This window comes from Mesoplodon densirostris, chromosome 13 (genome assembly GCF_025265405.1).
Source record: "Mesoplodon densirostris isolate mMesDen1 chromosome 13, mMesDen1 primary haplotype, whole genome shotgun sequence".
NCBI classification, from domain to species: Eukaryota; Metazoa; Chordata; class Mammalia; order Artiodactyla; family Ziphiidae; genus Mesoplodon; species Mesoplodon densirostris.
This window is the reverse complement of record NC_082673.1, coordinates 63,580,264-63,595,251: the sequence shown is the minus strand read 5'-3', so window position 1 is coordinate 63,595,251 and position 14,988 is coordinate 63,580,264. Positions and strand designations below refer to the sequence as shown.

The 14,988-nt window shown below is 38.7% G+C and overlaps 1 protein-coding gene across 7 annotated transcripts in view; it reads right to left on the bottom strand.

Annotated features, from left to right (window-relative positions):
* OXR1 (oxidation resistance 1) overlaps positions 1–14,988 on the bottom strand; it is a 457,011-nt gene that overhangs the window by 93,882 nt on the left and 348,141 nt on the right. For 2 of the 7 annotated variants that reach the window (XM_060115559.1, XM_060115562.1), the window contains exon 1: positions 7,549–7,849. The exons of 4 other annotated variants lie outside the window; for them this stretch is intronic. In XM_060115559.1, the coding sequence (XP_059971542.1) occupies positions 7,549–7,747 (199 nt within the window). In that variant the 5' untranslated portion in view covers positions 7,748–7,849. Of the gene's footprint in view, positions 1–7,548; positions 7,868–14,988 lie in introns of those variants that run through there. One more of the 7 variants, XM_060115565.1, reaches the window with a different exon arrangement.

Sequence of the window (14,988 nt, the reverse complement as noted above, 5' to 3'; positions counted from 1 at the left end):
GATGAATGGATAAAGAAGATGTGGTGCATATATACAATGGAATATTACTCAGCCATAGAAAGAAACAAAATTGAGTTATTTGTACTGAGGTGGATGGACCTAGAGTCTGTCATACAGAGTGAAGTCAGTCAGAAAGAGAGAAACAAATACCGTATGCTAACACACATATATGAATCTAAAAAAAAATAAAAAATGGTTCTGAAGAGCCTAGGAGCAGGACAGAAACAAAGACGCAGACGTAGAGAATGGACTTGAGGACATGGGGAGGGGGAAAGGTAAGCTGGGATGAAGTGAGAGAGTGACATGGACGTATATATAATACCAAATGTAAAACAGATAGGTAGTGGGAAGCAGCTGCATAGCACAGGGTGATCAGCTCGGTGCTTTGTGACCACCTAGAGGGGTGGAATAGGGAGGGTGGGAGGGAGACGCAAGATGGAGGAGGTATGGGGATGTATGCATATGTATAGCTTACTCCCTTTGTTATAAAGCAGAAACTAACCACCACTGTAAAGCAATTATACTCCAATAGAGATGTTAAAAAAATAAAATAAAAATAAATAAAAATATTGAGCTGGGAGTCAATATTTTCAAACACAATAATATAGATTTTAAACTTTGAAAAGCATCTTCTAAACTAAAAAAATTGCTGATTACTGTTTTTCTAATTAACTGATCCCATCTATAGTGAAGTAGTACAGGAAAAAATGCCTGTATTTTCAACCTTTCACTTGCTATTGACTGCTTATCCACAGTCAAAACAAAAAAAAACTCTAAAAAATATCCCTCAATTTTTATTGAACTTTGTAACCATCCTCCTCTAGATATCGTCCTATGTTTCTGCTTCTTTTCATAGTTGAACTTTTGGAAATAAGAGTATAATTTCACTGTCTTTACTCCATCACCTCCTACTGATTCCACAATGTACTGCAATGTCTTCTGTCTTCCCAGTTCCCTAAACCTGCAAAGGAGAATAAACTAAAGGGCAAATTTGATAGTCTTTTTCAATTTTATTTTATTTGAAGTTTATGAAGCACCCAACTAATTCCTTATCAATGCTCACCTTTCCTTTTATTTGGTAACATCTCACACTCCTTGGTCTCTAACCTGTTTTTTGTTCCCCTTTAATGCTCCTTTCCTCTACCTAGCCAAGGAATTTTTGTGTTGTGTGTGGCTCACTTCTAAGTGAAAAGATCCATGATACAGAGTGCTATAGAGCCTTGCTATTTAAAATTGTGTTCCAAGGACCAGCAGCATTGGCATCACCTGGGAGCTTACTGTGAAGGCAGGATCTCGGGTTTCACTCCATAACTACTGATTCACTGTTGCATCCACAATAAATTTGAGAAGGACTGTTAGTAGAGCTTTTGAAAGGATTAAACTTGCAGACTGAATAACTGACAGAAGAAACAGGCTTCCTTATACAACTCCCTACCCGTGACAGTAACACTAGCATCTTCAAATCTCTGTCAAACTAATTGTTTTCTAAGGTAGTCACTGTGATAGACTACCTTACAGTGACTAAATACTCTGTATTCCTCCCTGGGGAGGAATATAAAATACACTGTACCATCCCACTGATGTCAGACTTGGCTACGTGACTTGCTTTTCCCAAGGAAACATGAACAGAAACCATGAGTCTTTCAGGTAGAAGTGTTAAGACCCAACATTAAACTTCTAAGGTCTTTTTTCCTTCTATCTCAAGACCAGGGCTGTTCCATATAGTGACTACCCTCTAAAAGGCTATTACACATACACATACCTGTGCACACACATCTAGTCATTCCTGTTTCTGCTCCTGGTTAAATTAAAATGCTTGGAAAATAAAAGTTCTTCAGGAATTCATGCATAAGAAGCAAATCACCTACTAGGGGAGAAAGAAAACAGTCTAGCTTGCTTAAGACCTCTTTACTGAAACATTATTCAATGCCATAAGAATGAAATTATACCAAATTATCAAAATAAAAACTCTAGGAATGATCAAAGGAGTAGCAGGGAGTACTGAACAATTATGTAGTGGAAAAACTATTTGTGACTGGTATAAGTATGACAGCGCTATATAAGTCTGAGAATTGTAAATACGATGTAATAAATATCAGAAGGTGGGGAGAAGAAATATGGGAGATGACACTGCTCATGTTACCTCAAAGAGTTAAAGAAACCCCACCTAAAACTGAAACAAGAATGTAACAATAATACCAGTCTCTTAATATTTTTGCAGATTCTGCTTAACTTTAGACACACCATTTAGGAAATACTTTCTTAAGGCAAACAAATATCTTTCAGTCACTCTTTCCCTCTAACCATCTATCCATCATTTTATACGTATATATTCATAAAACAGATCTTAACAATAAGGCCTACCCTAACATTAATGACATCACTATATAGTTGGATTGGAGGTGGCTTTTAAGCTTTAATCTTTGTTATGTATGACTTCTTCATAGTTAGCATGCATTAGTTTTACCAAAGTTTATAATCTAGCACCTACCCCTCAGTTAAGACAAACCATCAGATAACTGCATATTTGGGTTAATTGTTTTCGTCCTGTACAGAACCGTTTTTACTATCTTGCATTTTGTTGTCACACCACTGAACCACATTAAAGAATGGTGTTAAAAAATAGCTTTTTGAAATTAGAATCTGTATTTACTATAAAGATGATGAGGACACTTTTTGCTATATTAGAATTCCATGATAATTTTTTCTCTTTATTCTATCAGGAAAAGTTGTGTTTTTCTTACCCGCCTAAGCAACAGGTTTATCTTTATCTTAGTGACACTGTGATTTATGTCTGATCACATTTCCCTTTTTCACTGATTGCTAGAAAACAAAGGCTAATTTTTGGCCTTTCTCTAATACATTAATTTGGTCTTAAAACATGCCCCTTTTTTGTACTAATATTCATTCATTCAAAAAAATGTATCAAGAGTCTCTTAGTGTAAGTTTGCTGATGGCCATTAAGGAGTCTTTATAAATACAGAAAAAAACTATTTGCAGTTACTTTACTTTTTAATTAATGTTTGATTTATTGAAGTACAAATATAAAAATCTAGTTTTCCTTTAAGCCTTCAACTATAAGTGTATTCTATTTATAAAACTAATAAATTTAACACACTTTCTAAGGTGCTTTTGATAGTTAATCAACTCAAACAGAAAACAAACTAAATATCCTTAAATACAAATGAGTAATTAAATTCTCTCACATATATATACTAAATTGTATTTATACATCTACTATCGTAAACACTTTAATTGCCTCTAACAAGAAAACCTTTCTAAAAACTTAACTCTAGTAAATATATTACAATAAAGTTTTAAATATAATGAATGTTAAGTTCTCTTAAACATTCCAATAGTTTCAAAATTTAGCCAAATGCCTTTTAACTTAAAATCACTCAAAAAACAATTACATAAGTATTCATCTTCAATTAGATTCTTAGACTAATTTGTATGTACTCTAATAGGCCTAATTCTCTGAAATATAATAAATATTTTAAAGACCAAATACACTGATTATTCCTAAACTTAATACAAAAATACTAAGCATTTAACAAATTTCATCATTTCCGTATTTACTTCTAACCTTAACAAGGGTAAAAGACTTACCCACTAAAGAAAGCAGTGATTCTCAAGGTGTGGTCCCCAGATCAGCAGCATTGGCATTACTTTAGAAGTTGTTAGAAATGCAAATAATGGGTCCTGGCTCATCAGAAACTCTAGAGGAGGGGTCCAACATTTTTAACAAGCCTTTGGGTCATTCTGAGGCACATTAAAGTCTGAGACTCATTGCTTTATTGTAGCCTCAACTACTCAGAGGCAGTTTTGTCCTAAAACACAGATAATATAAAAGCCTTGAGTTCAGCCATCCTGTGAGGTGAGCAGCAATTCTAAAATGGACAAATCTACTTCATGCTTGAGAACCAATGGACAAAGGAAACAATATTAAGACCTCACACTTAGTTGGAGTTACCATCAGAGCAGATTGAGGTTGTTTATCAAGAAGAGATTCTTCTCCCCCTCACCTTAGGATATGAGACTAAGACTGCAGACATCTAGGGTTATCCTCTTCCATGAGTGACCAGCACCATGAGTTGTTTTATTAATAGTAACAACTGGTACTCCAAATCCTATACAGGCACTTGGTCTTCTCCGGGTTCAAGATAAACTATTATCTAACTCTTCCAGACAATCTGCATCTGCAATTTCCAACCTAAAATATATATAAGTTTTCTTACACCTTCCTCGGATTTTATGTTTTCATCTCATTTTAATATCCTTCTGATTCTGAAGAAATTTCAGTGATTATCCATCTTATCCTTTAGCTAATTTAACTTGTTTTAACTTTAACATCACACATGATAGAGTTTTGCATTCTTCTCACTTTTCCTGTCTGACATAACTCTTAGAAATAGGAAGATAACACTCAAATGGATTCTATATCCCTTATTTCTTTGTCTGGCCCAGATTTTTTGTCAGGAAAATGGGATAATAATAGTACCTATCTCACAGAGTTGTTATTAGGATTAAATAAAAATATGTGCTAGTGCCTGCTCCATAGAAAATGTTCTTAGCCACTCCTATTCTTGTCATTTCCCCAAAAGATACTGTTTTAATTGGTAAAAGTAAATGAAAAGAAACTTCAAATAGGAATGAGATGTATTTAAAGTATACTGTCACCAAGTGGGAGAATAGAGTTGACATAACAGGGAAGTTTATGATAAAAACTATGCTACAATTAAGTTGAAACTCTAAATATGTTCAATTTTTTAACTTATTACCATGTGATCTAGTAACTGACTACTTTTAAAGGTTACCCAATACAGGCTTATGGTGATGCCTCCAAAGCTGATCTATACTCAAGGTCTAAAAATTTTTTTGAATCAAAACATAATTTACTCTTTAAGCAGGAGCAAAACTTGTGTCATAGTGTGTCTTCTTTGTAATTGTTATTAACAAGAGCAATGGTGTGATAAGCTCCTTAATGTGTCTAAGTCCCAATTAGATTTTCCTGAGGGGACTATAATGTTGGAGTCAGCAAACACTGAAAACTGGTAAAAGCAAAAGCAGCCACCTTGGAGAGGAGTGAAGGCATCAGTTAACACTGTCAGGTAAGCAGTTTGTTTATAGAAAGTTAAAATCAGAAACATACGACCAAAGTTTTATCTGGTCCATCCTTAAACTGTCAATGGTAAAACTATTTTATCAGCATCTTTACTGAACATGAAATGGTGAGGGGTAAGATCACAAACAACAAATGGAGTCCTGGAGTGTAGCCGATCTACAAGTGTAGAAGTGTCTGCACAATATATACTGCTACAACACACAGGACATTTTAAAGAACTGAAGGAAGGGTGACAAATAACAGGGAACTTAAGCAGCTGTTATAAAAATCTAAAATGAAGGTAGTCACAAGCAGAAAGAGTAGAAGAAATCCTTTAAACAGACTAACAAATACTCGTTCCAAAGGACACAAATGTAAAGAAAAACCCTATACCCAAAACCTATCTGGTAGGCAGCTGCCAAGAAAAGAGTTCTCATTTTAAGCAAAGGCTGCCTAGAAATTAATGAAGAACCATTTATTTTTTACCTGTATGTATACATGCTGCCTCTCAAAGGAGTCAACTGAGGAAGCTATCCTTATTCTAAGAGTGGGAGGGGGTAATCAAGTTATTGCTGGGGCATTCATCTTTTGAACTACCTTCAGAACTCTGTAGGCATAACTTTATAGACTTACAATGTTTTTAACCCCAAATGCTATTTAATTTGTAGCTTTACCATCTATCATTTTCACTAATTCTGTTCCAAATGAAAAAAAGAACTCCAGAGTTGAGAACCTTTGAGATCATCCAATCAACCTCATTTAAAACAAGAAAATATACACCCAAAGAGATTAAGTAATTTATACAAATTCTTTCAGCTAGTTAATGCTAGAAGTACCTGTCCACTGACCTTGGTCATAAACTGACATCACAAGGCCTTTCTAACTTGTGTCAGAGATGTGGGGGCACCATGAATATTAAAGAAAGTGCCATGAGCTCATAAGGCAGCTTCAACAGAAGAGGAATTTGTATAGTATTTTGAAGCTGTAACTCTGAAGGAGAGTGTTTGATATAGCAGTGTGCTCAATAAATGTTTCTGAATCAATGAATCAGATGTATATATTTGGGCATATTTGTTAAATTATTCATCATATCCCTTTCCAGGTTAAGTTCACCACATATTTCTCAGTTCTTCATTTACCTAGAGGCTGGTCACATTTCAATTGTTTGCAATTAGTCAACTGAGGTCTCATTAAAAAAAAAATCCTTTATTCAAACACTTGAAAGTTCTAGTGCTCATCCCTGGTCCCACCTTTAAGAGGATTCTGCATCTGATTAATGTCCTTCAAAGCAGAAACCAAGTATCCCCTTTTTCATTTTTCTAATTCCATAAACAAGAGTTGTGAAGAAAAGATATTACGTAAAGTGAAGAAAAATTAATAAAAGGGACCATGCTAAAATTACATTTTAATATTCAAGTTTCTTCAAAGCTTAAATTACACACACACACACACACAATCAACAGATGTCCTCACAGTTTCAGTGCTTTAAAATGAATGTTAGGATGTGGGTTATGGATAGATTTTATATTCTTTGTACTTTTCTTTATTTTCTAAACTAATACTCACATAATTTACTCTCATAACACCAAAATGCATATTAAAAAAGGTAACAAGAATAAAATATGATTAGGAGAGGTCTGCCACTTATTAACTCAGGGGAAGCCAACGACATTGGAGAAGTTACCATATGCATGATGCAAATACCGCTTCAGCAAGTGCTTTTAAAAATTCCGTAAGATATCAATATCCTGTCATTATGACTGATTTTGTTTCTTAAAGGGCAGTACAACGCCACTATGACGAAAGAAAACTTAACAGGCAGGAGAATGATAACTGAGGAAAGTTTCCAGGTTCTGCCACCTCAAGACAACACGCAGCCTTTCAAAATACACGACACAAAAATCCACTGGGTTCCCGTGTACGCTAAACATTTTCTTTTCCAAAGCCGTATTAAGTGCTTATGTGAATTCGAACAGTTGGCAAATACCAAATAAAAACAATGATCCAAACCAAACCCAAGTCAAGCACAGCGTTCTTAATGATTTCTAAGAGGGAAAACACGAGCGTCACAATTGGTTCAACATTCACCTCTCACGGGGAGGGAAAAACGAAGGGATCCTACCCTTGAAACAGTTGGCGGGGTAAGGAAAGTCGAGCATAGGTGAAGAAAGCAGGAAGAGCAGAGCAGGAAGAGCTACGACGCAGACACGAGCAAGTCTTCCGTCCCCAGAGCAGAGCGAGTCCTCCGCTCCTCGCCCCGGTCCCGCCGCCATCCCGGCCCGTAACACCTGCCAACGCCGGGCCCGCGCCCCCCGCCCCCCGCCGACCCCGTTCACGCCGGCGGCCCGCGGGGCCGCGCCCCCAGCGCAGCGCCCACACCGCCGCCTCCCCCCCGCCCTCAGCCCGGGTCGGCCGCGCGGGACGCGAAGGAAGGCTGGGCTCACCGGGTCCCTCCGGGCTGGACGGCGCCGGGGGCCGGTGGGGCGGGGACCCGCACCCGGGGTCCCCTTGTGCGGGCTCCCTCAGGTAATCCTCGAAGCGCACCTGCCGGGCTTCGCCGCCACCCACGAACCCCCGCAGGCGGTTGGCTGTGCCTCGCAGAAGGCGCCCGCTCTTCCCCGTGAACGTGGTCAGGTAGTCCATGCTGCCGCCGGGCAGGCGCCGAGGAAGCCAACGGTTTCCGCCGAGACGGCCAGCCGGTGCTCGCCCACCCGGTGCTCGCCCACCCACGCGTCCGAGTCGACACTGGGGGCGGTGGCTCCGCACGCCTCACCGGAGGCGGGGAGGGAAAAGGGGAGGGGACGTCCGGAACTTGGCCCTGGGGCGGACCATCAGGGAACTAGGCGTCGGGGGAAAAGAAGCTGGACACAAGTTTTGAAAAGTTTTTCTTGTTGCTTCCAAACGCCAGTTCGGGCCAAACTTAGCTTGTAAATTAGATACATACTTCCTGGAACAGAAGCAGCGTCGAAACGCGGCGGCCTTTTAGCAAGCCGAACCGGACCTATCCGCTTCCCCCCACGTGCCTGGCCCCAATGGAGCAGGCCTGCCCCGCCCTACCCCGCCCAGTCCCGACCCGACCGGACTTTCGGGACTGCTGGGGAAAGGGGAGGAGGCCGAGCCTCGGGACCCGAGGGCAGAGCCGGGTGTAAGGATGGCCCTGGGGAGGCTTCGCTGGATTTGCGGAGAGTTTGGGGGCCTAGGAGGGCAGTGTCCAAAAGTTTCTGTGTGTCCAAAAGTTTGTGTGAGTCTGTGCGTGTTAGGGGGAGGGACACAATCCAAAGGAAACTTTTGCAGTTTGAAATTTTGGTGGGCGGGGTGGGTGAGAGGAAGGAGAGAATGTTAGTTTTAAGGTAAAACTGAAGTCGTAGTTAACATAAAACAACTCAGATAAAATGCTTCCTAGGAAGCCTTATGAGACCATCTTTGTAAAATAAAGCATTAATCGTCACGTTCGAAGTTCGCCGTGGCATTATGAACTGATGTTAGAGTTTGACATTCCATGACTCTGGTCCGGTAAGGCAAGGTAATTAGGGCTTCAGTGTGCAACTTCATCCTCCTTTAAGCAGAGAAGGAGCAACGACATTTGACGGACATTTACTACCCGATTTTGTTTCCTGTGAGATCTGGTTATTCTCTTCCTTTCACATCTGTTTATAGCTCTTTTAGTTTTTCCCATGCGGTAAATAAACTCTCTTTCGTGGGATTACCAGTTTATTAATGCATTTGAAGAAAAGGTTTGAATTAGGAAGTTGAAGAGCTAATCATACCAAACAGTGGAGTCCAGAAAACATCTTTCAGGAACTTAAGCATTTTGCCAAACCATTAAAGATTATTCTCCACCCTGCCACCCCCTTTAAATTATTTGACTGATCTTTTTCCCATCATCACCATTTTCAGCTTAAATTCTTAATAGGTTGGACAAACTTCACCATTCTAACATCAGCATCACCTTTATACTTGGTTAAATGTATAGACTGTCTGGGCTGTACCCCCAGAGTGTGATTTCACAATGTTTCTGAGTAAGGACCCAGGAATATGCATATTCAGCAACCATCTCTGTGTTCAGATGTGCTGCTTAGGAAAGCACTGCTCCAGACTTCCTTCTGTACCTCCTTGGAATCCATTTGGTAGAGTGCTAAGTGGCTCCCAGTTTTTCTGCGATTTCCATTTGATAAGGAAGGAAGCATTACCAAGCTTAGCACCACTTCCAAGATCTCAGAGAGGCTCAGTAAGCTTTAAAAATTGAATTTCAATGACTTAAGTCTAATCCTGATTAACTACAGTGAAATCCTTTTTCTAAAATATGTTTTACATCTTCAGATTTGCCATTAGTTTGTGATAATCATATCCAAAATAGTGGTTGAGTTTTTTAATACCTGATTAAATCTGCACTTTTACATCTAACCTTAGTAGGAACCTGTACTCTACCAGTTCAAATACAGGTTTACAAGCAGTTAACCCATCAATTTTTTCTGCTTCTGTTTCATGGAAAGCTAGAGCTGCTGGATAAAAATGTATAACTTTGATGATTAAGTGCTTTACAAGTTTTTATTTAAACTCAGCTAAGCCCTAATGTCTCTAAAATCAGTTTACTCATTTCATCAGCTTTCCTTTTTATTCTTCCCATTTGTTGTCTGACCCATCAACATCCTCCTGAAGTTACCAAATTTATTACTCAAACATGTTACTTGGTCTTCTAAATGACTCAAAATCATAGGCCATGAAATATAAACACTCTCACTTTTCTTCCCCTTTCCTTTTTAATCTACAAGCTCATCTCCATATATTGCCTCAGAAGGAAGGAAGTCCTTACTCTTGTCCATGCCTCTCCTTCTCCAAATTAATTCTTGACCTTAGTCTGGTGTATGTTGTCTATGACTTGTCAGCCTTATTATTCCTTTGCATTTTATTATTTTTTCTCTCTCCACTCTGGTTCCTTCCTCCTTATCATGCCACATCACCACATATATTCCTCTCATCCTTTAAGAAAAAAAAAAAAGTGTCCTTATATATCGTGCATGCCTCCTCCACCAAACCTTTGCCTTATTTTTTTTAAATTTATTTATTTTTGGCTGCATTGGGTCTTCATTGCTGTGTGCTGGCTTCTACTCTTTGTTGCAGTGCACAGGCTTCTCATTGTGGTGGCTTCTCTTCTTGTGGAGCATGGGCTCTAAGCACGCAGGCTTCAGTAGTTGTGGCACGTGGGCTTGGCAGCTGTGGCTCACGGGCTCCAGAGCGCAGGCTCAGCAGCCGTGGCGCACGGGCCCAGTGGCTCCGTGGCATGTGGGATCCTCCTGGACCAGGGCTCGAACCCATGTCCCCTGCATTGGCAGGTGGATTCCACTGCACCACCAGGGAAGCCCCCTTTGCCTTATTTTTAAAATAACTTTATTGACATATGATTTTACAAACCATATAATTCATCTGTTAAAAGTATACAATTCAATGGTTGTTAGTATATTTACACAGTTGTTAAACCATCACCCAAATCTAATTTTTGAACATTTCTATTACCCACCAAAGAAACTTCTTGTCCATTTCTAGTACTCCCCATTCCCACCACAGGCATAGACAACCACTAATCTACTTTTTGTCTCTATGCATTTGCCTTTTATAAACATTTCACATAAATGGAATCATATAATATCTGGTCTTTGGTGTCTGACTTCTTTCACTTAGCCTAATGTTTCTGAGGCTTATTCATGTTGTAGCAGGTATTAGTATGTCATTCCTTTTTGTTGCCAAATAATATTATAGGGATATATCATATTTTATTTATCCATTTATAAGTTGATGGATATTTGTATTATTCCCACTTTTTGGCTATTATGAGTAATGTTGCTATGAATATCTATGTACAAATTTTTTTGTGGACATATGTTTTCATTTCTCTCTATACCCAGAAGTTGAATTGCTGGACTTATTTTTTTGGTATAGAACATATTCTAAGTTTAAGGTATATAATGTGATGATTTGATAGGAGTATATATTGCAAAATGATTACTGCAGTAGAGTTAATTAACATTTCTATAAACTCGTATAATTACCTTTTTTGTATATGTGCTATGAGAACGTTTAAGATCTACTCTCTTAGCAACTTTCAACTATACAATATTGTTAGCTATAGTCACCAGGTTATATGTTAGATCCCCACGAGTTATTCAACTTAAAATTGGAAATTTATACCATTTGAGCAACATCTCACCATTTCCCCCAACCTTCAGACCCCAGGCAACCACGATTCTACTCTCTGTTTCTATGAGTTCAGTTTTTTTAAGATTCCACATGTAAGTGAGATCATATAGTATGTGTCTTTGTCTGACTTATTTCACTTAATATAATGCCCTCAAGGCCCATCCATGTTGTTGCAAATAGTAGTATTTCCTTTTTATGGCTGAATAATATTCCATTGTGTATCTATATCACATCTTATTTATCCATTCATCCATTGATGGATATTTAGGTTATTTCCATGTCTTAGCTATTGTGAATAAAGCTGCAGTGAACATGGGGGTGCAGATATCTCTTCGAGATAGTGATTACATTTCCTATGGATATATACCCAGAAGTAGAATTGATGGATCATACAGTAGTTCTATTTTTAATTTTTTGTGGAACCTCCATACTGTTTTCCATAGTGGCTGTACCAATTTACATCCCCACCAACAGTGCATGAGGGTTCCCTTTTCTCCACATCCTTGCTAACACTTATCTCCTACCTTTTTGATAACAGCCATTCTAATAGGTGTGGGGTGATCTCATTGTGGTTTTGATTTGCATTTGCCTGATGATTAGTGATGTTGAACATCTTTTCACGTAACTCTTGGCCATCTGTATGTCTTCTTTGGAAAAAATTTCTATTCAGATCCTCTGCAAAGTTTTTTTTTTTCCCCCAACTTTCCATCTTTATTTATTTATTTATTTATTTATTTTTGCTGTACGCGGGCCTCTCACTGCTGTGGCCTCTCCCGTTGCGGAACACAGGCTCCAGACGCACAGGCTCAGCGGCCATGGCTCACGGGCCTAGCTGCTCCACAGCACGTGGGATAATCCGGGACCGGGGCGCGAACCTGTGTCCCCTGCATTGGCAGGCGGACTCTCAACCACTGCGCCACCAGGGAAGCCCCCTTCTGCCAAGTTTTTAATTCAATTGTTGGTTTTTTGCTATTGAGTTTTATGAGTTCCATATATATTTTGGATATTAACCCCTTATCAGATAAGTGGTTTGAAAATATTTTCTTCCATTCCTTAGGTTTGCTTTTTATTTTGTTGATTATTTCTTTTACTGTGATGTAGTCCCACTGGTTTATTTTCGTTTCTGTTGCCTGTGCTCTTGGTGTCATATCCAAAAATTCATTGCCAAGACCAATGTCAAGGAACATTTTTCCTGTTTTCTTTTAGGAATTTTTTTGGTTTTCGGTCTCACATTTGAGTCTTTAACTTGTTTCAAGTTAATTTTTGTGTATGTTGTATATAGGGGTCGAATTTCGTTCTTCTGCATGTGACTATCCAGTTTTCCCAGCAACATTTATTAAAAAAGCTGTATTCTTGGCTCCATTATAGTTGATGGTATATGCATGATTTATTTCTGGGTTCTTGATTCTGTTCCGTTGATCTATGTGTCTATTTTTATGCCAGTACCCCACTGTTTTGATTACTATGACTTTGTAATAAATTTGAAATCAGCAAGTGGGATGCATCAGCTTTGTTCCTCTTTCTCAGGATTGCTTTGGCGGTTTGGGGTCTTCTGCAACTCCGCATGAATTTTAGCATTGTCTGTGCTATTTCTATGAAAAATGCCACCGGAATTTTGATAGGGATCACACTGAATATGTAGAACACTTTGGGTAGCATGGACATTTTAACAATATTCTTCCAACTCATGAACACAGGATACCTTTCCATTATTTGTGTCTTATTCAATTTCTTTCATCAATGTCTTACAGTTTTCAAAGTAGAGATCTTTCACCTCCTTGGTTAAATTTATTGCTAAGTATTTTATTGTTTTTGATGCTATTGTAAGTGGGATTGTGTTCTTTATTTCTTTTTCAGATAGTTCTTAGCATATATGAATACAACAAACTGACTTTCTCTGTCAATTTGTATCCTGCAACTTTATGAAATTATTTATTAGTTCTAACAGTACTTTTATGGAGTCTTTAGGATTTTTCTATATACAAGATCATATCATCTGTAACTTTTCCTCTTCCTTTCCAATCTGGATGCCTTTTCTTTGTCTTGCCTAAGTGCTCTGGCTGGAACTTCCAGTACTATGTTGAATAAAAGTGGTGACAGTGGGCACCCTAGTCTTCTTCCTGATCTTAGAAGAAAAGCTTTCAGCCTTTCATTGCTGAGTGTGATTTTAGCTGTGGGCTTATCATATATATGGCCTTTATTATTTTGAGGTACATTCCTTCTGTACCCAATTTATTGAGAGTTTTTGTCATGGAAGGATACTGAGTTTTGTCAAATGCTTTTTCTGTATCTACTGAGATGATCATATTAGTTTTATTTTTCATTTTAATAATGTGGTATAGGGCCTCCCTGGTGGCGCAGTGGTTGAGAGTCCGCCTGCCAATGCAGGGGATGCGGGTTCGTGCCCCGGTCTGGGAGGATCCCATGTGCCGCGGAGCGGCTGGGCCCGTGAGCCATGGCCGCTGGGCCTGCGCGTCCGGAGCCTGTGCTCCGCAACGGGAGAGGCCACAACAGTGAGAGGCCCGCATACCGCAAAAAAAAAGAAAAAAAAAAAATAATGTGGTATATAACATTTATTGATTTACATATGTTGAATCATTCTTGCATCCCAGGAATAAATCCCACTGTTTGCTAGTATTTTGTTAAGAATTTTTGCATCTATATTCATCAGAGATAAGTGTCCTGTAGTGGTTTTTTTGGTGTTAATTCTTCTTTAAATGTTTGGTAGAATTCACCAGTGAAACCATCTGGTCCTGGCCCTTTCTTTTTGGGGATGTTTTGATTATGGATCCATACTTCTTACTAATTATTAATCTGTTCAGATTTTCTATTACTTTATGATTCAGTTTTAGGTTGAATTTTTCTAGAAATTTATCCATTTTTCCTAAGTTATCCAATTTATTGGCATATAATTGTTCATAGTAGTCTCTTATGAATGTTTATATTTGTATGTTATCAGTTGTTTTAGTTTAGACACTATTAGAAATAATTTCCGTATCTCTGCTCTGTATTTTTTTTAAAAGGTATTAGAAAAATGGAAAAGCAAAAAGAAAAGAAAGAGCAAAACAACTTGGGAGAAACCTAAGCCTGTTGCTAGTTATTATTTTTATACCAAAATGCCGGTTTCCAGCTTCAGTCTGTAGCTGGTAATTAGATACTATTATTTTTGTTTTTTTCTTGTTGGAGGGGCTATGGGGGAATTGAACTTTGGGCTCTATCAATACAAGACAAAACGAAGCACGGCAATAAAAATAGAACCTGCCTACAAGTCCATCCATCTCTCTTAGACAAAGTTCTGGGCAGCAATGCCAAGTTCTTATCAATATTCCACTTGTTTCAGCCAGGGTACATGAGCAGAAAACTGGTAAGTGCTGAGCATAATATTTGAAAGGAAGAGAACCTACTCCTCTTCTTAAAGTGTCTGGGGGTTCCTTAACTCCCCACCTCCCCATCCCAAACAACATTTGGGAAGGATGCTAATAATACCAGGCAAATTAGCCAAAATCCAGACTGCATATAGGAAGAGAAAACCAAACCTGGATGGTCAATCCAGCACTAGCCAGATAGGTTTGATTTTCAAAAGAGTCATGCACTGGCCATTCTCTCCCACTGCAGATCTACTCTTAGTTCTCACAAGGCAACAGAAACATCAATAGAACCAGATTCTCTGCTGTTCTAACAGGCATGAA